The sequence below is a fragment of the Megascapheus bottae genome, chromosome 22 (genome assembly GCF_031878675.1).
Source record: "Megascapheus bottae isolate mThoBot1 chromosome 22, mThoBot2.hap1, whole genome shotgun sequence".
NCBI lineage: Eukaryota > Metazoa > Chordata > Mammalia > Rodentia > Geomyidae > Megascapheus > Megascapheus bottae.
In genome coordinates, this window is record NC_143530.1 from 29,279,730 (window position 1) to 29,300,967 (window position 21,238).

At 42.0% G+C, this 21,238-nt stretch overlaps 1 protein-coding gene across 1 annotated transcript in view; it reads right to left on the reverse strand.

Moving 5' to 3' along the window:
- The window catches only part of F13a1 (coagulation factor XIII A chain), a 181,570-nt gene extending 165,459 nt beyond the window's left edge, over nt 1-16,111 (reverse strand). The window contains exons 1-2 of the mRNA XM_090356424.1: nt 15,676-16,111; nt 12,968-13,115 (exon numbers count right to left, since the gene is read on the reverse strand). Coding sequence (XP_090212550.1) covers nt 12,968-13,097 — 130 coding nt within the window. The 5' untranslated portion in view covers nt 13,098-13,115; nt 15,676-16,111. The remainder of the gene's footprint in view (nt 1-12,967; nt 13,116-15,675) is intronic.
- Nucleotides 16,112-21,238: the final 5,127 nt, after the last annotated feature.

The following is a 21,238-nucleotide window of genomic DNA, read 5'->3' on the forward strand; positions in this document are numbered from 1 at the left end:
TCACTTTGGGGGAGATGGATGCCTGGCTTATAGATCTAGCTACAGGGAAGGGAGGGGGGGCCAGAGTTCAAGGCATCAGCTTCTCTGACTCATGCTGGGTTTTGCAATGCCAGGCTCTCCCTGTCATTCCTAAGCTTCTCTATATGAGGCAGCCACTTCAATTCCCCCTCTCTCCAAAGGGTGGAATCAAATCCGAGAAAGCCTCAAAGAGATGTTCTGAGAATAAAATTGGCCCTTAATCCAAAATTCCCTTGTCACCTCAGGAAGGGTCAAATGTCCTGTCCCACAGTTCTAAAAGTAGATTTGGGTCTTCAACAGCAGGGGAGGGAGGGAACAGATCTGCAGAAAGGAAGCTATCTAGCACTTCTGTGTGATTATGATTGCCTCCAGCTACACAGGCAGAGGCTAGCCTTGCATCTCCTTAACAACTAAGGAACACATCTGGACATCATTCCCTGGTCTGTTTGATGTCAAAATTCCAGAGTTTTCCTTTGTCTTTTGGAATGAGGTGTATACGTGTCAACTGTGTTTACCAATCATCTGACTTTGTATACATTACTTAAATTCTTTTCCTCATTGTAAAATGAGGACACTGACTTTTGCATACTATTATGTGATGCTTCAGCATCTAGAGGAGGTAATGTATATGGAAGTGACATGAGATGAGATATACAAAAGCAGTAACCTAGTCTGATTAAAAAAAAAAAAGCCCTTCATAGAGGTCAGCTGCCCTCTGCCCCTACCCATTCCCTTTTGTGAATGGCCACTTCTGGGAAGGCAATGTCAACTACAGTCTGCACACTGTGGCTTAAAATTTTGAACCCAGAAAAGCACTCCCTGGCCATCTGGTAGACCTGCCATGTAGATACTTCAGGAGCAGCTGCAGGAAAGCCTTAGGACTTGGGGTTCTGGCCTCTGATTGAATAGGGAACTCATTGCCTGACAGGGAAAACAGTCTATTTTTAAACAACTCTAAGTGATCTTATGATGAACCAACATCTGCTTCTCTACAATTTCCATGGCTCCATCTGGAGATCTCCAGGGGTACTGGGATGAGAAGATTGGGAGTGGTTGCACTGTCCGCTGCCCTCCCCCTCCCTACTCCTCTCCATGGCCTGATTGAGTTTCCCTAATGGCTACAAACAGAAATCATACTGCTCCATTTGTGACCATTCAGGCGTGGTCTTGAAATATTCCGAAAACATCTTTGCTTTTACACAGGAATCCTTTTTAGGACTCTGTGTTCCTTGAAGCTCCATTTTTTCTTCATAAATGAAACCAAGTAGTTGGATTCTTTAAGATCCACATTAACAGTGAAGTCTAATATTACTTTTATTTATTTTTTTATTATTTTGTTTATTATTAGTAGTAATATCTTTAAGGAATTGTACAAGGGGTTTTCAACTCAACATGTCAGTTTATGAACACAATGTATCTTAATCAAAGTTATTCTTTCCACTATGCTCCTGTCTTTCCCCCAATCACACCCATATCCTTCAGTTTCCTGGTTCCATTTTTGAAATTAAGATTGTTTTCAACCATTCTTTCTCTCTCCATTGACCTTACTCCCTACCTGATAACACAGGTCCCAATTTCCTGGAATTCATTTTGTTAAACTATAGGTTAATTATTTGTAGGAGTTACATCAATGGTATATACATTTTTTATGGTATGCACCTTTTGTATACTATATTTTGGTCAATTAGTGTGTGTATATCTGCATAATTATTTTTATATATTTTCATCTATGTTTTTAAGTTAGATCTAACTCCCATATGTGAGAGAAAATATATATTCAAGGTCCATCAAAACCTAGTCTTAATCTCAATTTTCAAATTTATTCAGGTGAGATTCTTGACCTCTCAGACTCACATAGGTGAATTTCTTCAACTTTAAAATTAGGATGCTAGTAGCTTGAGAATTTCTCTAAGGACTCAGTGAGATATGATATAATGGGTCTGGTACCACACCTGGGGCACAGTGAGGTAACAGGTATACTGCAGCTCATGGAGCAGGAACTCTGACAAAGATTCCATGTGACTTGGTATTTCATGGGTTACTCTGGCTGGGGCATTTCAGTAGAGCACAAGATGCAGTTTTATTTTTACTTCATCTCACAGCTCAGTCACAGTACATGGGCCCCTGAAGGGTACTTTCTTTCCATGATGCTGTGAGCTTAAGATGTTTAATTTTTTTAGACCTCTCTCTTTTCCAAGGCACCTTTCTCTTGAGTTCTCTGGCTTTATTAAGGTCATATTCTCCAGTTTTTAGCCAGCCTACAAAAGAGTGAGGAGAACCCAGTGTGTCTGGGGTTGAAAATAACTTTAGTGACCTACTCCTCTGCTCCTCTTTGTTTATACAGTGTTTTGAAAAATTACTTTAAAAATAACTAAAAGTCAAAATCCTCAGCAATGAACTGAGTGAGTTCACTATTCATCAGTGTCAAAGAAAAGAACATGCTAATATACTACAACTCTTTCCATGTAAAGGCATTCCCTGGACATCTGGTAGACCTGCCATGTACATATTACAGGAGCATCTCCCGGAAAACCTTACTCCTCAGGTTTCTGGCATCTTATTGAACAGGGAACTCACTACCTGACAGAGCAAGCAGTCTATTTTTAAGCAACTCTAAGCCTCTTATGATGAACTGACATATGCTTCTCTGTAATTTTCTATTCACAGATCTTGGTTGACTTTTGTATAAATGTAGAGCAAATTCTCTAGTCATTTCCTTTAGCATCCCCTGGTCTTTAAAGGGTTCTTAAGCATCCCATCCTCAGAGTAAAACTGTCTTCATTCCTTCCAGAACCTTTACTCATTATTCTGTTTTGGAATATATTTCACTTTGTACATTTCTTTTTCGAACTATTTTCCTAGAAGAAAGTAAATACTGTGACTTTTTAAAATAAAGTACAATGAGACAATTACACCTTTGAAAATAAATAGTACAAATCTATTTATTTTAATTCAGGATATCCTTAGTGTCATAGACACTATTTTCTTGCTTTGGATTTTATGCTAAATCCATTCTAATGTCCTTGCCCCTGTAATGTACTATAATTCCATTCAGATTCCCACAAGTTACTACTTTGAGTTTTTGTTTGGTCACATGTACTTATTAGAACATTTTCTTTGTTTTTCACTTCATTTTAAGGCCTTATATATATATTCATTACTAAATTCTACTTATTGAATTGACTCATTTTTCCATACTCTTTTGTTGTTGTTGCTGGTCGTGGGGCTTGGACTCTGGTCCTGGGCACTGTCCCTGAGCTCTTCAGCTCAAGGCTATGGTGCTACTCCTTTGTGCCACAGCACCATTTCCAGTTTTCTAGTAGTTAAATGGAGATAAGAGTCTCATGTTCTTTAGTGCACAGGCTGGCTTTGAACTGCGATTCTCAGATCTCAGCCTCCTGAATAGTTAGGATTACAGTTGTGAGCCACTGTGCCTGGCCTCATTGTTCCATATTCTTAAAATAATTTTATAAGCCTAAATGTACATTCAATACCCTTCTAGTGGTACTGGGATTGAATTTAAGGGATCTAGCTTAATAGGCAGGAAATTTATAACTTGTACTAAAACCTCAGCCCTTTTTGCTTTCATTATTTTTATGATAAGGTCATACATTTGTGCCTAATCTGGCCGGGACCATGATCGTACTATTTATACTTCTCACATAGCTGGAATGACAGGCACACACTATGACCCCAACTATTGATTGAGATAGGAAGTCTCACTAACTTTTGCCTAGGCTATAATCCTCCAGATCTCTACTTCCCAAATGTTGGAATTAGAGGCAGGAGTTAGTATACCTGGCCCTGGATTCAATATATTTAATGTTCTCACCAGCTTTCTGACCTCCAGGATTTTGAAAGTTTGCCATTCATGTGTCTATCTAAGACATGGTATAAATACTGATAAAACAATTGCCTAATAATTCCAAGCTAAGCAAATATGTTAATGGTAGATTCTGAAAAGCGAATAATGGCCACTGTGATCATATGGAGAAGAGAGTGGGATAGAACCCTTGTATAGTAAGAGCAGGATAGAGGAGGACTGAGGCAAAGGTATTTGGGGTGGGCAGTAATGGCTAAAAGATGATTGGCTGGTTGGAAGTAGGAGGTAGAGCCACAATGGAAAAGCAGATGGAAGCAAATATATAGGCAGCATTATGGGGCTTGGACTTTATACTGAAGATACAATGGAGAATCTGTAACCACAACCTTTCATGATTTGGTGACAAATAAAAGTTCACACTGCTTCTTGGGACAGAGTGGAAGAGGAGTTGTGTGTCAGTGCTGGGGGCTGGAAGGTCAATTAAAATGTTGTTGCCCTGCTCTGGGTGAGAGATGGTAGTTCACCTGCCTGTAGGGACTTAATGTTCATATCTCAGAACAATTCCTGGTTTTCATACCTTGGTTCTCACCTTCCTCCATCATACCCTAAATATGAATGTATTAGCTTTATATCTCAGCTTCCCAAGCAACTCTTTCTTCAGGAAAAAAAAGCTGAAGAATTTTTCAAATATTTCTTTGGTATTTAGTAGTCAAAGTGTTCTAGTTCTCACCGTTGAGGAAAACCTGACTTTATATCTCCAGCCTAGAAACCTGGCTAACAGCTAGGTGAAGTCTGTCCATCCTTGTACAGATCAGCACCAACTCTATGGGATTTGGGCAGGTTCTGGAGGAGAGCTCTGAGGGTAGGTCGATTGGGGAAACACTGGTCTAAGCAGAGGTGATCAAATGCCTTGACTGCATAGCTAACAGGAGGCTGCAACATGTAGCTGCGCACTGCAGCATTCCTAGTGGTTTCTACACCTTCATGACCATGGGAAAAATTGTTTCCTTTGGAGACTGGTACATTTTGAAGAATATTATTTGGGAGATGCTCCATATCTGCAAGCTCAGGAAAATTAGAATCTCTCTGAGCTATTGTTGCCTTGCCTTTAATATGGGCATGAGATTTTCACCTCATGGAAGGCCTGCTACTGAGTATATTCTCAGTAAATGTTGAATGGGGTTGTTGATATCAGGGTTAAACTAGATCAGAGTAGGGCTTAGCATCAGACTGCCTGGACTCAAATCCTAACTCTTCTATGTGTCCTCCTATGACTTTGCACAAGTTGCATAAACTACCTGAGCCTCAGTTTCCTTGTCCATAAAATGGATTTGGTAGGTTGTGGGGAGTAAATGAGAAAACAAAGGAATACTGCGACTCAGAGCCTGGCTCAAGCTAAATGCCCAGCAGTTGGTAGTAATAACAGTCACAACACCAAGCAGTTGGCAAAGCAGTGGAGCCAATGCATTGAAAGCACAGATATCCCAGAGCATGTGTTAGAAGGCTAAGATCTAACCAACACAGACTACCTGGTAAAGTGCCCCCAGAAAGCTTTCCAGAAATGGCCTTTCAGCCTTCTCTGCCAGCACACTCCTCTCAATCCCCTCCATTCTGAGTGGACATGGTTGCATTTCTTTTCCTGCGTTCCACATAAGGATGGAATCTTTTCTTCTCTCAACTCTTATGATATACTTCTCTATTTGGAATGAATATATAATGTCATCATTAATATTCTATATTTCCTTTAAATCGATGATGTCACCCATGGGACTGCAAACCCCTTGAGAACCAGATCACATTTCCACCATCTTGTCACTGGGCTTGGGAGAATAAGCAAAAACACATCCACAGATCTGTCATTTTTCTGTTGGAACAATTTTAATTATACCTGAAAATGAGGAGCTTGGAGTTGTTTAACTCATTTTAAAATGAATTACCCCATTTGCCATGGGATCAACCTTATCAGTTCTTTAAATACCATTTATCAGGCAATCTTATTTTCCAAAGACATGGATTCCAGGACCATGAGTGTTGGTGGAGACAGTGATTAGAGATTTTTATACCACTCAACCACCAGAAGAAAAATTTTGTTTCACATTGAATAAAAATACCATGTCTTCATGCTGTCTACGACAAAGTGTAAGTAAAAAGGGAGCTAATGAATTCCTTTGAGTATATAAACCTAAGGAAAAAATCATAAGCATTTGCAGTTTCTCACACTGAAAATAAATATACAGAGAGAGTTTGTTTTCAAAAATAATGTAATCCATATGGTCATGCTTTTGAGAACATTTAACTTGAAGCATAGAGTTTCCAAAACTGTTTTTTCTAAGCCATCATTTCTGTTACTCTAATAAAGTGAAACCTTTAGAAAGAAAGAAAAAATTCATAAGGATTAAATGGTGTGTGTGTGTGTGTGTGTGTGTGTGTGTGTGTGTGTGCGCGCGCGTGTGTGTTGAACTCAGGGTTTCAGCTCTTTTGCTCAAGGCTAGCACTCTGCCCCTTGAGCTATACCTTCACTTCTGGCTTTTGCCTGGTTAATTGGAAATAAGAGTCTTTTGATTTAGTCTTCCTGGGCTGGTTTTGAACCTTGATCCTCAGATCTTAGCCTCCTGAGTAGCTAGTATTACTCACCTCCTGAGTGAGCTATCAGTACCTAAGAATTTATAGTATTATTCTGAGTAAAGAAAAACTGAAGTAGTAGCAAGTAAAAATCCTCTGTGCTATCTCTGCAAAGTCCATCTTAAGATGATCTAAACTAACAAAAACATTTCATTTAGTAAATAGTACTTGGCAAAAAGATACACAAAACAAAAATTGGTTAAAGTACAGGAGATTAAAAACTACACTGAGAGGTCAAAGATGGAAAGAAACAAGGTTACAGACTGTAAAAACATAAGATATATAAAAGGGACATCAAAAGGTGGATGCTTCTTCGAAAAGACAGCCATGCCTGTCCCTCTTCAAAGTAATCGTCTAACAAGTCAATGCATTTAGTGGATGTCATTACCTGCTTTTCATTACTATAAAAAAATACAGTCATAATATTCAAGGTACATATGTAAAAATGGAACAGTGAACTAGACAGGACTGGCAGAGCTGGGATAGATGGGAGACGGGAGTGGGTAAAGGATCAATCTGGGACTTGACATGTTGGATAGAAACCTCTTTATACAACAATGTAAAGATAATACAAAGAAAGGAATTACATAAGGCTGGGTACTTATGAAGAAAAGAGATACATACACAGAAAAGGTACAACTAAGCTCACAATTTTGTAGGCCAGCTATCCACATTGTATAGTAGAGCTCAGATGAGTGCATAATTTGTATGATCAGAACACATGCAAGAGGAAGGGTGACGCGACCTCTCAGGAAACTTGAGAGCGGTTCAGGGATCAGACTAAGATTTTTAATACCCACTTTGTCATTCCTTGAGAACTTACTCAGGGTACAAGAACCATCTTAATCTCTTTCAAATACACCTTAATCTCCTCCAAATCCAGCCTGAAATGACCAAAGGATCTCCCACTAGACCCTTACCTCTTTTCTTTTTGAATTATCTTGAAGTAGGTGTACAAAAGGGTTTCCATTCGATATGTTCCATTTATAAATACAATGCATCTTGATCAATGTCACCCCTTTCAGAATCCCCCCCATCTCTTTCATTCCCACCGCTCTTCTCCATTTCCTTAGTTCCGTTTCCCCAGATGTACACTGAACATCACAACTGCATTCTCTTAAAGGTCACATGCTGTGGATCAAGCTTCCAACACTTGAACCCTTGAGGAACAAACACATCTAAGCGATAGCATGCTTTCCCACCATTATTACTCATGGAGAGTTATCCACAGACATAGCCTAGAGTAGTATTAGGTTCTTATAGTAACTGACAATAGCAAACATTGTACAGATGGTTATCCTAAAATGCAAGCACACATATAAAAGCATCACCCTGTAGTCTTTTTGCCTGTTTTGCTAAGAAGTGCCCCTTCCCAGGTAGTGGTTACTCAGTAAACATTTGTTAAGCTGATGCATTGGTTTTTACTTTGTTTATTGGCCTATGAAGAGGTAGCATAGTTTGAAAGAGACTTCTAGTTGTTCGGGCTTCATTTGCCACAAGAGGAAATAAATTTGTATCCTTTGTACCTTACCAGTTTTGGCAAAATGGAGAAACTTATTCCTAAACCCCTTTTTCCAAGGAGAGAAGGAAAGAAAGAGAGAGAATGAAAGAGAGAGAAAAGGAGTTTGTAGAAACTTGAGGGTTTGCTCTTTCAAAGTGACAGCTTTCCAAAAGTCTACCTAATATAATTTACTCTAATTCCTAACACAGGAAAATGGTTGTAAAAGGAAAAGAAAGTTTCTCCTCAGAATCAGCTTTCTCTCCATCCTCCAACCCCCTCCCTAATATGAATAAAAGTAGATTAACTTCTCTCTTGGTTGCAAAAAATATTCTTCTGAGAATGATTATACCTGTCACAGATAGAATCTTGAAATAAGTTAAATGTTTAGGTTCATATTCTAGGAATTCCCTGGTGAGCTGAAATCTCTACCCAATCTTTGGTAATATTATTACTGAGCTCCAGGCCCTAACACTATGCATAAGAAAAAGTAGGTCTGTTTATAGAGAAAAGAATAACAGATAAAAGGATTTTCCCTCCCTTTTTTTTGAATACCTGAAATCTTAAAATATTATAGTTAGAACAATTAAAGACGTTTTCTTCAGCAGTTAATTTTTCAGCTACTGCTCTAAAGATGTCCTGTACTTCAAAATATTTAAGAAATCCTCAGCTAGCTGCCCAGAGGGAACTCAAAGAAGAGAAAGGAGACTCACACCTTTTCCAGGAAACGCTATCTCTCTGGTTCACCTGTCCTTTTCCCTGCAGCACCTCCTCTTTTTTCTCATCACCATTGGACTTACCTTTATAAGATATAATTCTGCCAATCTGAACCACCCACCACAATTCTCCCACTGTCACCAAAACAAAAGTGCCCAAGATAGTGTGATTCTTGCTCATCCCCCGCCTCTCTGTTGTCCTCTGGTCTCTGATCACTACTTGATACATGCTGCTCCTTGTGTTTCAGAGGCCCTCTCATGGGCTCCTTTGTCTAGAACATTCTTGGGCCCAACTCAGATATCCTTCCATAATGAAGCATTCCCTAAACCTTAGCCTCAATCACAATACACTGATAATGTATTTGCATAGATTTCCAGTACAGTGTTTATTGTACTAAACTGTATTGCTCTTTCCACTGCTTATTCTTTTAGACTGAGAGCTGCTGTGGTGGTGTCCCCAAGGGGAGCCTAGAACCGCTCCTCACAGCAACTGACAGTCAGGGCATGTTTGTCCTGAACTGAGTAAAAGGCGAGTAACATTATTTTAGACCCATGTGTTAAATGTCTCTCCCTCTGTCAGTCAGCTGGAATTAAGGGAGTTCACGCTGCACCAAAGAGAATTTGATCCCTCACTGGTTGGTTGGTTTAGTTATGACAGAGAAGAATGGAAGAGAGAAGACACTCAGGAGGGCCACAGACTTCTTTGTTCTGAAAACTACTCTAGGTCCCACTTCCATGATTTTTCCTAGAACCAGGCTTGTCTTCTTGTTGGTATTGAATACATTGAATGTATTAGACCTACTAAATAAACATTCTACTTATTGTTACCAATGATAAATCTCCTATTGTTTATAATAGTCAAATTTGCCCAAGAACGTAAGTTATTTTTTGGCACTTTGTATTTTTAGTCATCAGAAAACTGTAGAGAGATGTTTTAAAAATACCAGCAGAAATGAAGTCATTTCACTCTAATGAAACAATTCTTAGTCAAATATTCACAGCTAATGTATATGCATTGATATAGTTTGTAAACTTTCTAGACAATAGGATTTCTGACTACAGAGCAAATGAAAATGAAAAGGCTTTTTCTTTTTTTTCCTTTTTCTTTTTTCTTTCTTTTCCCTTTTTCCCTCGCTGAGATTCTCAGTTTCACAAGGTCAGTTTTGAAAGACCAGGTCTACCAGTTAACAAGATAAAAGAGCTGGGCACAGGGTTGGCTTTTTAGTGCTAGAGCCAGTAGCAGCTCTTTAGGTGATTAGGGTGCCAAGCAAGAGTGTTCTGGAGGTCACTAGTGGTTATTTGATGAACTGCAGGAAGGTGGCGTTGGAACCACTTGGAATTATTCCTAAAGCCCCTTAGTCCCTTAGCAGAGGCGATGTGGGAGAAGATGGATATATTTAGTGATAGAAAACCTGCCTTTTGTAGATTTAACAGAAATCTAAACTGTGATGAATAGTTTCCTTATTCAGAAAGCTTGTACTCTGGTATTTTTGTTCTCTAGGATTTTTGTTTTAGTTGGGTTCAGAGGCCCTGTGCTTGCAGATGTAGCACTTATCTATGTGAGAAGTACTAACGAAGTGCGTGCCTTTGAAATCTGGAACTTGTTATTACTAGCGATACAAAGACATAAGGAAAGATGACTCATTTAATTTTCAAGTGACTTTTTATTCATTGAAATGATTGTATAAATAACCACTGGACTCTCCCTTTTGTGTGGAAAGGCCTCTCATGACTATCCCAGCGTGTTGCAAGGGCCTCGACACATGACTACCAAGTAAACAATAGTTGATTTCCCAAGTAATTTGTTATTATTCCCTACCCCTGCGTCTGAAACAAAGAACCCAATAATCAAATATTTAAAAAAAAACTGACTCACTCAAGTTCTCTGACAATTTTGTCAGAGAACATTTTCTTTAGCTTTTCAATTTACAGAGGTTGCACTGTGCATATGCTCCTGCACAATCAGGTATTCACTGGCTGGTCAGTGAAAATCTTGCTGTGCAGGGGCAAACATCGTTTGTATGGGCCAACTCAATGAATGTTATTGGTCAGTTGCTGTGGATCAGATGCCCTCCAAAGCCCTGTTCATCTGATCCTTTAGAAAACTTGTTAAGTAAACATTGCTTCCATTTTGCTAATGGAGACACTGAGGTTTGAAACACTCAAATGTCTTATTTACCATCTTAGGACAAGAAGCTGAGTCTTTTCCCTCTCAGGCCAGAGATTTCCCACACTGCCTGTATTTAGAATCACATGCTTCCTTACTGATCCAAGGGTGCTTGTGCCCTTTGCTTTTTCTCTTCTTCTTGCCCCTTCCTCCAAGGCGTGGTCCTCCTTCCCAGGGCCCAACATTTTCTCCACTTGAGAAAAACTTCGCTAGAAAATAGAATGCTCAAAGGTGACCTGCTTGATAGTGTAAGGGCTGCAGGTTTTCCTGTTTTATTTGCATTCTTTAACAAAATGCAAAAAGAAAAAGAAGAAAAAGCCTTTCATTCTGGACAGTGAAGGAGTGATATGAACTATATGCTTTGGGCCACTGTTACTAACCTGTAACATGGGGATAGAGTTGAACTGATTCAAAGGTCTCTTTTAATTCAGTGTGACAGCTACATGGCGGGATTTAGAATGGGCTGGGAGCCTTAGTTCAGAATGAGTGTCTTGGCTCCTCAAACTGTGCTATGTACTTAACTGTGGACACCCTTGTGCTACATATCTCTGTGTTCAGGTCTTCTGTCCTGTCTCCAGGCTGTTCTTCAGTCACTGTGGTATTGGAATTTAACTCTCCATTGGAGCTAAATTGGCTTTCTGGTATTGTTTTGTTCTTTCCTTCCTCTCTGGCCTGCTTCCTAGCTGTGTTAAATGTTTTCTGGCTGCTAGTCTTTGAAACAGGACTCTACCATGCAGTCACTGACCTTTAATAAAGACCTCAAGATTCAATATCTCAAAATGTGGCTTCTCTGTATTCCCACCCTAGAACACCATGAACCCCCATCCAAACTTGCATGATACCTGGTGATACCTTTCTGATTTTACAATTTAATCTCAAATCACTTTGATGGGCTCAGAACATAATTGATCCCATTTGTAACATCTGGCCAGTTCTCCTGCTCGCCAGGTACAATAGGAATCAATGCTATCCATTTTCTTTGCCTCTGGGGGTCATGTACCCACTAGAGACTTTCAAGCACTCTCTTCCTAACAGGGACACTTAAGCTCACAGCCTTAGGGTTGATTGTGTTCCCCCTGTCTTCCCCCTGCTTGGATGAAACGTAGCAGAGAAAACCTTCAGGAGCAAAACTGGATTTTGATGCATAAATGATGTTACCAAAAGTACCTAGATGCCATTCAGGGACATGAGTCTGAATGTCCCAATTGAAGCCCAAGGGAATGGCGCTTGCATCATGAAGCCAGTGCTGGCACCTGGGCCCTGTCACAGCTGACAGCACTGAGAAGAGGTCAGCCACTGGCTGCTACACCCAGAGCAGGTCCCAGAGGAACAGGCAGAGGCAAGAGGCTGAAGAAGCCGCCTGCCTTGCCTGGTCTCCCGGCTGCTCTAGACACAAATCGAGGACTTCCATCTCTATTACTGTCACAATCTGGCACTTCTCGCCAGCTCTGAAATTCACAGCCATGGAGGAGGGAGGGAGAGGGAAGGAGGTGCAAGCCAGACAATCAAATACAGCCACAATATTTTGGAAGTGGAATCTTCCAGCTAGAAAGCATTCTCAAAAGCACAGAACGGTAGGGCTGCAAAAAGGCCTCAACAAACCTAGCACATTTTCTGGAGAGGGGAATAGTTGAAAGTAGAAAGACAAAGTGACTATTGAAAGTCACTTGCAAGATCTGTAAGTGGCAAAACTGAGACAAGGATGTGGGTCCCTGGTGATCTTACAACTCAAAAGATGGTTTTGTAAGCTTGTTTTTAAAACAAACAAAAATAACTCAAGCAAAAACAATCAAGGCTAGGTTCTAGTGATTCAAGCCTATAATCTTAGCTACTCAGGAGGCTGAGATTTGAGGACTGAAGTTCCAAGCCAACCCAGATCTAAAAGTTTCTTATCTCCAGTTATCCAACAAAAAGTCCAGAAGTTGAAGTGTGGCTCAAGTGGTAGAGCACCATCCTTGAGTAAAATAGCTAAGGCTTTGGCTCTGAGTTCAAGCCCAACTCATGGAAAGAAGGAGAAGAAAACGAAGAAGAAGGAGGAGGAGGAGGAGGAGGAGGAGGAGGAGGAGGAAGTTGTTCAAAGGAAAAAGGATGCTCCCAGCCTGGGTGCAGTGATGAGCTCCTACCTTGTAAGTTGACGCCTCGGGGCACAAAACCCACTAGCTCCTCAGTGGGGAGGTCAACTTCAGCTTCATTGGAGTTGTTGAGTGGGATTGCTCTTCTTCCCCCAAAGGTGGTCCTGGTAGTATCTGACATTGTCAGCTTTCCAAGGTCCTTGAAGGGGTAGAAAAGGGAGAGAGAGACAGGGGAAAGAAAGGGGAATGAGTCCCACCTGAGGCCAGGATTCAAACACAGAGAAGCAGATATATCTGTGTAGGACAGAACTGGAGTTCATAAAAATGAAATCTGAGAAGAAGTGTCATTGAGGATTTATGATGGAGTATTAGTGCCCGAGGATGTGTTTATCAAAACATACGGCAACCAGAAGAAAGACTTTCTTTGTAGATATTAAACTTTTCAAAGATTATCCTTTTTTGCCAGCCCTGGGGCTTGAACTCAGGGCCTGGGTACTGTTCCTGAGCTTCTTTTGCTCAAGGCTAGCATTCTACCACTAGAGCTACAGTACTTGTTGGCCTGTTCTGTGTATATGGTACTGACAACTAGAACCCAGGGCTTCTTGTATGCTAGGCAAGCACTCTATCACTAAGCCACATTCCCAGCCCTTCAGAGGTTTTTAGAGAGCAGAATTTTCCTATCGCTATCTGGTCTGAAGTAAACATCTACATAGGAAACAGTCATTTTTGTGTACCAATTCCCATCTCATGAAGATCTGTATGATCTGAATCTCTCTGAAGATTAAACGCACTCAATCATGTCCAGATAGACTGTTCTCCAAAGTGTTCACATTTGCAATTTAATGTGAGCTGTATTTATTGAGGACCTACTCCACCGCAAGCTCTGAAATAGGTATTTGGAATGAATACATAAGAGAACAAGGTGGCATTTCTGCATAGGGTTTATGCTAGAGGAGAGAGGAGCCTGACAAAAGTTTTAAGGAAATACAGTTGGGTGTGAGAGATTGGAGTTACTTTGGAATTTGTACCTCGTTGAAGGGCATCAGGGAGATAGAAAGACTAGGTGCGTAGGCCTGGGGCCCAGTCCTGTAACAGACTGCTCTCTGGCTTTCTTAGTCAAAGGTGCTACCCTTTTGACAAATCTGGAGTGTGTGCAGGCACTGAACCAGTCTAAACACCACCCGTACCCCCCACCCTCAGTACACAGTAAGTATTTTGTTGACTAACTGGCAAAATGAATGAGGACTTTGTTTCACCTACATCACCTAGTTGTGACTTCTGGAGATTTAGCTGATTACAAGCAGGCATGCCGTATGAAAGGAAAAAGAGTTACCCATGTAGAATCAGCTAGATGAGATGGTTCCAGAAGCACATAGAGTGATAGAACCAGAATGAGGACAAGAGGAGCACTTGGTCTTGGAAGGATAAAATATTAATTGGTATTAATAAATACCTACAAACACTCAGTCAGGGTAATCTGATTTGGAGAGGGAGGAGAGAGAAAAAGTTTTAGTGAAGGAGGAATGCAGGGGAAAAAACCAATCTTTTGGTAGAAAGTAGGCAAAATGGACTTCGGGACACCTGGAGTGGGTAGGGTTTGGGGAAAATATAGTTCGGAATCACTAAGCAGCTTGTTGGGAGAGAGAACAGGTGGAGAACTCGGGAGAGTCAAAGTGCAGCCAGATAGAGTGGCTGCAGGCATGGCTGAGTGAATGCAGACAGAAACTGCCTCTCTGGGTAGAGGAGCAGGAGGGGCTCAGGGTCAGCTCCTGACTTGGGAAACAGGATGCAGGGTGGAATAGGCAGGGAGGATTCTGGGTTCTGTCTATGCACTTGCCTCCATCCACTGTGTTTTCTATCCCTGTGTCTGCCTCCCTAAGGAAAGGGGACTTGTATTTTGGGGGAGTAACCCTATTCCCTCGCTCCCATTTGATAGCCTTAACAAGCAGTGCTTTCAGGATAGCTTCATGGAGTCCCTAAGAGAAGTCCTTCTTAGAAGTGACCTGTCATCCTTGCTACTCAGAAAATTGAGATCTGAGGATTATAGTACAAAGCCAACCCAGGCAGGAACGTCTACCAGACTTCTCTCTATATTTAACTAGCCAAAAGCTGGAAGTGAAGGTGTGACTCAAGTGGTAGAGTAAAAGAAAGAAAGAAAAGCCAAAGGAAAGTGTGAGATCCTGAGTTCACAAATAAAGCTTGGTGCCAGTGGCTCACGCCTGTAATTCTAGTTACTCAGGAGGAGGAGGTCTAAGGATCAGAGTTGAAAGGCAACTTGAGCAGGAAAGTCCATGAGACTCTTATCGCCAATCAGCTACTCAGAAAAAGCCAGAAGTGGTTCTGTGGCTTATGTGGTACAGCTCTAGCCTTTAGCACAGAGAGGGTCAGGGACAGATCCTAGGTCCTGAGTTCAAACCCCAGGACTGGCAATAATAATAATAATAATAAGAAGAAGAAGAATGGAAAAAAAGAAATAAGATAATCCATTCCAAACCAGGTATGAAAAGCTGGAACTGAACATGCTGGAATTGAAAGCTGGAAGTAAAACTGTGGTTCAAGTGGTAGAGCACCACCCTTGAGCACGAAATTAAAGTGAGAGTGTTCAAATCCCAGCACTGGCAGACACACACACACACACAAACACACACACATACACACCTCCCAGCCCCAGAGCCACCACCCCAGTGTCTGCAGGGAAATGGAGGTGCATCAGGCAAGAAAGGGCAGGTTTAGGCTCAGGGCTGCAGACGCTGGCTTACCTGCCTGCCTTCCTGGGGTGATAGATGCACCCTGCGAGTGTGGCTGCTAGCTCTGGGAAGCTGGGTACTTCCTCAAAAGGACACATGAAAAAGGACCCGAAAGTTGGCTCAACTTAAATAACTTTCTAGCTGCTCCCACCCTCTTCCCTGTCCTGTGAGGTTTTCTCCTCCCACTTCTTGACAGCTGGAGGCAGCAGAGCAGCTTCTAGGAGTTTCCATTTCTTTGGGCTCCCCTGCTGTTATTGGGGAATATGTTCCTTCCTCTTCTCCCACCCCACCTCTTTGGCTCTCAATTTCCTGCTCTTCTATCTCCCTCCTACCCCACTCCCCAGTTCTGCCTCCTCTCTTCTCCTGTGGCCCCTGAGTGCCAGACAAAGGGCCCTGAAGTGCCAGGCGGTGCCCTCTCTTCCCCTCCTCCTCTTGCGAGAGCACTGGAAAGGTCCTTCACAAAGCATGCTTTGCCACTCAGGTTGGCTAGTGTATGTGGCAGAAAACAGGGCCTGACCTCTGGCAGACAGGTCACAAGACAGTTGTGGTCATGCATAAAGCTAGAGCTGTGTGTCCTTCTTGTGCAAATAAGGCCATCTTCTTGAATCATCCAGCGAGCCTAAGCCATCTCCAAACCACAAAACTTCCTGCAGAACTGAGATGACCATGGTAGTCGTAGGAAACCATGAATAAATACTTGAAGAGTGCCACATAAATTATAAAATAACACTTTGTTTTTCTCCCTAAAAACCACTTTGGTGAAGCTTTAAAAAGGAAAAAAAAAAACAGAGCAAAAGCAAAGAACATTTTCCTTCTAAAATTTTCCATAATTTTATTTCAGTCTTTTTGTCTTCATTCCTATTTACAGTCCTGGCTGTTTCTAAGATTCTTTTCTATTTTCAAATATCTGCTCTTACCACTTTATCTACAACTTTCAGAGAGCAAATGAGAGGAAGAGGGCAAGAGGGAAGAAAGATAAAGGACAGAGAGAGGGGGGGAGGAAGAGAGAGAGAGGCACCTCTGGTTAGAAATTCTCTCAATTCTTTTCTATCAATTCTATGACCTGGTCTGCTACTTCACCTAATCTTTCCATTTTTCCCAAGAGGCTTAAGTGAAAACATCCCCCCCTCCCATTCACTGCATGTCCAAATCAAGTGCTCTGGGTCCCTTTATGTCACTGTCTTTACAAGAGCTTTGTTGTATTACATATCCAGTCTTCTCTCTATCTCCAAGCTCCTGTTCCCTCGCAGCTACTCCCTATAAGCACTGACACAACTTTAAGTCAAGTTCTTCAATATTTTTTAAAGCCTTCCTTCAACGTGAGTCCCTGTAGCTATTACTTCTTCTCCCTCCCCTCCTTTGTCACCCAGCTTCTGTCATCTGACTTCTACATTGATTGTTCTACTGAAACTGTAGGTCAAGGTCCTGTCTTAGTCCATTTTATTGTGATAGAGAAAATGCCTAAAAGTGGAAAATTTACAAGGAAAGTGCTTTATTTAAGTCATGCTCCTGGAAGCTTGGAAGTATAGGTGGCTTCAATTTATTTAACAAAAGTAATATGACTTTTATGGCAAATAACCCATTCCTATGAGAACTGCATTTGTCTCCTTTAACAATGTAATCATCTCCTAAAGGTTTCATTCCTCCCAGCACTGTAGCATAAGAACCGAACATAATACAAGAATTGAAAGGCACAAACAATACCCTCACCCTAGCAGACTCTCATGATTTGTGCTCAAGAAACAGGAGAAGATTCAGGCCTCATTGACTTGATCATTTGGAAGCACTCAAGTTTATTCAAGTCTACTCTCTCCCTGTTAATCTTTCCCCCTTGGCCTCAGAGACACCCCATATACTCAGCCACTGCCACCAGGGTAGCACACTGTCTTAGCCATCTCAGCAATTCTGATGGTCTCCCATGGACTTCTGTATCCTAACAGACCCCAAATCTGCATTTCTAGCCATGGTCTTTTCCAGATCTGTAGACTCCATAAGGTGGCAGACTGCTGGCTATATTCATGTGGTATTATCAAGTGACAGCTCATACTCATCTCCAAATGGAATGGACAATGTCCTGACAAACACATGCACCTCAGCAGTTCTCTGTATCCGTGGATGCGATCGCATCACATAATCACCAAGCCAGATGCATTACTCAACACGTCCTTCTCTTCTCCCTCAATCCTGAAATATAACCTTTTGCTGAATATTTCCCACATTACCTCTTTAACTATTCTTGAGTCTATCCAGTTACTCCTGTCTGATCCATTCTCTACAATGCAGTCACTTACCATGAGCTTTGTAGGGCTCACATTTTATACCTAAGGCTCTTCTGTGGCCATTTAACTTTGCTTTTAAGGTGAGCTCCAAACAGCAACTGACAAGGCCCTGCACGAGCTCAACCCTGCTCCACTGTCTAGCTCCACAGCTTGCCAGCTAGAACAGACCCTTTCATCAACAGACCCTTCATGAAAGACATCAGGCAGCCTTACCAGAAATCACCTGCCTGGAAACAGCAATGACCTGATTGTCAGTTCCCTGACTGTGATTTAGCAAAGGACCCCAGACTCTGAGGTCACTTCCTCATCCTCTGAGGTCACTCCTGAACCACCTGGTCATGCCTCCTCCAGACAGTGAGAAGTTCCCCAGGCCCTGAGATTACTTCTGCATCCATTGTGGTTCTGCCTCCTGCCTCTCCCTATAGAATCCCATTCGACCATAAGTCCCGCCCTCTTCTCTTCCTCTCTTCCTTTCTTTCTCTTCAATTCTCTATCTTCACACCTCCATCTCTTGCATGCCGGCAATTTGCTCTCCCCTCAATAAACTCTTTTCTGCCTGAACCATGGACAGTCTCCTTTCACAGAACCTAATAAGCTCCATCATGTTCATGTTTTCTGGTCACTCTATCTCATTCCCCAGCCCCTCTTGGACCCTGCTCCAGCTAGAGTGAACCTCTTATTCTGAGCCTCGTGTCAGAATATCAATTGCACTCACCTCTCCTCCTCTTGCCACAAGATAATTTCCTGTTGGCTCTCTAGAGTATAGCTTACATTACTCAGATGCTCTGCAAGATATTGCCTTATTATAGGGCTCCCTGGTGCTTTAAGGTCACTTCTTGTTTTTTGTCTACACCCTTACCAGACAACCAGGATATGGACCCTCTCATCCAGAGATCCCCAGAGGTAGATGGCTGGCCATTCAACTTCCTCAAACCCATTCTTTATATAGTCTTCGTGGAGGCCAAAGTCCCTAGCAAAGATATCATTATGTTCTGATGGTTCTACTAACATCAGGCATGCGTAAAGAGGCTTCCTAGATGTTCTCACCTGTGTGAGGTTTGAGAAACAAATGCTGTCTATTAGATTAGATGCCAACACAAATGCCAATGCCCTGCATGAGTTGTGCCTTCAGGGGCAGGCCTATCACCCTCCTAGATACCAACACAGTGACACTTTTTTTTTTTGCCAGTCTGGGCTTGAGCTCAGGGCCTGAGCACTGTCCTTGGACTTTCTCAAGGCTAGAGCTCTACCACTTGAGCCTCAGCACCACTTCCAGCTTTTTTCTATGTACGTGGTACTGAGAAATCGAACCCAGGTCTTCGTGCATGCTAGGCAAGCACTCTACCACTAGGCCAAACTCCCGGCCGTTTTTTTTTTACTTTTTTTACTCTATCCCTCTTAGTAACTTTTCTTTCTCTATTTTTTCATTTATTTGTTAATTTATTTATTTTTATTGTTGGGGGTGATGTTGGGGGTTATAGTTATGTACAGTGCCACTTCTCATCTGAGGCTCACTGCTGGTTGCATAGATATTGATTAGCTTTCTCCAAACCATTCATCCAGCACTATTGTAAATGCTATGCTTTTCTTTGTGCTTAATAGGAGAGTTAGTGACATCAAGCCCCTAGCACATGCTTAAAGCCCACGTATACCAGGGAGTATTGCTTCATGTTCCCAACATGAAGCAACAACAAAGGTTGTTAGCCAAGTAACCCAGCTTGAGCTATGCAGAAATGGTCACTTCTGCTGAAGCAACATGGGTGCATAAACTCTGAGTTCCTCAAGGGTGAATGGTCTCTTTTGTATCTGAATGTCCTTCATAGGGCATGGAGGAGGCACAGTGGAAGAATTTAAGGAATGTAGCAGGGTGAATCAAACTAAGAAGACAAGATCCACTTTAGATAATCTTTTACAGATGGAATGCAACACAAGAAATGTGACACATGGGGTAACAAATTACAAAGGTAGTTGATACAAAAACAAACAAAATAACTACATAGAAGACAGCTAGTCAGGTCCACAACTAGCAACAGAATAGTTGTCATTAGAGATTAAGGGCTGAGGCTATATGGCAAGGCCTGGATCTTTGTACCAAGTTCCCATCTGGCAGGAGCTTGAAGTTCAGTCCTTACCAGTGTTCTAAGATAACTCAACCAGTGAACTATAGAGAAGCTGCATTTTGAGAGGTCAAATTGGGAATCTTTACCAGTGGCTGCGGGTAGACTCCTATCTCAAAGACCTACAGTCCAGAAGAGAGCTAACACACAGCTTTTAAAAACAAAAACCACATGTTGGAGATAGAGACCAAGCCTTAACAGCCTTCACAACAGTGTTACACATAGACAGAGCAAACTGCATGAGGCTACTTAAATCTAACAAAAGTGTTATACAAAAAATAAAGCAAGCTAGATGAAGATAACTTATTCCTAATCAAAATGTTATGCACAGGCACAGCAGACTATCCAGAGGGACAGAAAGGGGCAGTCAGGACCCCAATTATCTAGAGGAAGCCTGAGCTTCCTGGAGTCCCCATGACACATTTGTGTTCTCTATCACCTCTATAGTTCTCAGAAAGTCTCCATCTCCCATTAAGTTCTATCAAGATGCCAAGATGGCATTACTTAGATTCAGTATCCTTTTTTCACTGGAAAAACTCTGTGGTTAAGAGGTGTGGGGCAAGTCACATCAAGGGTAAAAGGCCTACCTCGTGGCCCAGTGCTCACTTCCTGGTTTTGGAGATCCAACCTGCCTATCTCCTGGTTGGGAGGTTTGGCTATGGTTTGTGATGTAAAATAAGGCTACCTCGAACCCATGGATTGGCCCCGCCGCCCTCTCTGACCATACCTACCTCCCCCTGTCCTGCCTACTTTTATGTTAATAGATTCCTGCTTCTTACTTTAGCCCCTGGTATCTTCCCATTAAACGAGTCTGCTGTGACATTCTCCCTGGCCCATCTGTGTCTTCCCTCTGGAGAAGGGAGGGCTGGGTGAAGGCGGCCAGCCGGCCCTATCCTTTCTCAGTCTTGTCTTAGTCGGGGCGTGTTCTCTTTGCCCTTCCTGCTGGTCAGGAGGCAAAGAGTGCTAAAAACCCCGACAAAGAGGGAAGGAAGATGTGCCCTTGGATTGTCTCTTTCCTGCAACTCTCTACCCCTCTCAGTTGCTGAATGCAGCTAGCAATTAATTAAGAGAGGAGTGTGGAACACAGTACCACCCTTCTGTGTGAGGGTCCCCAAGACCACCTTCAGGTTCTATGATTGGCTAGCAGATTCTGCTGTTCTCAGGGCAATGATTTATTAC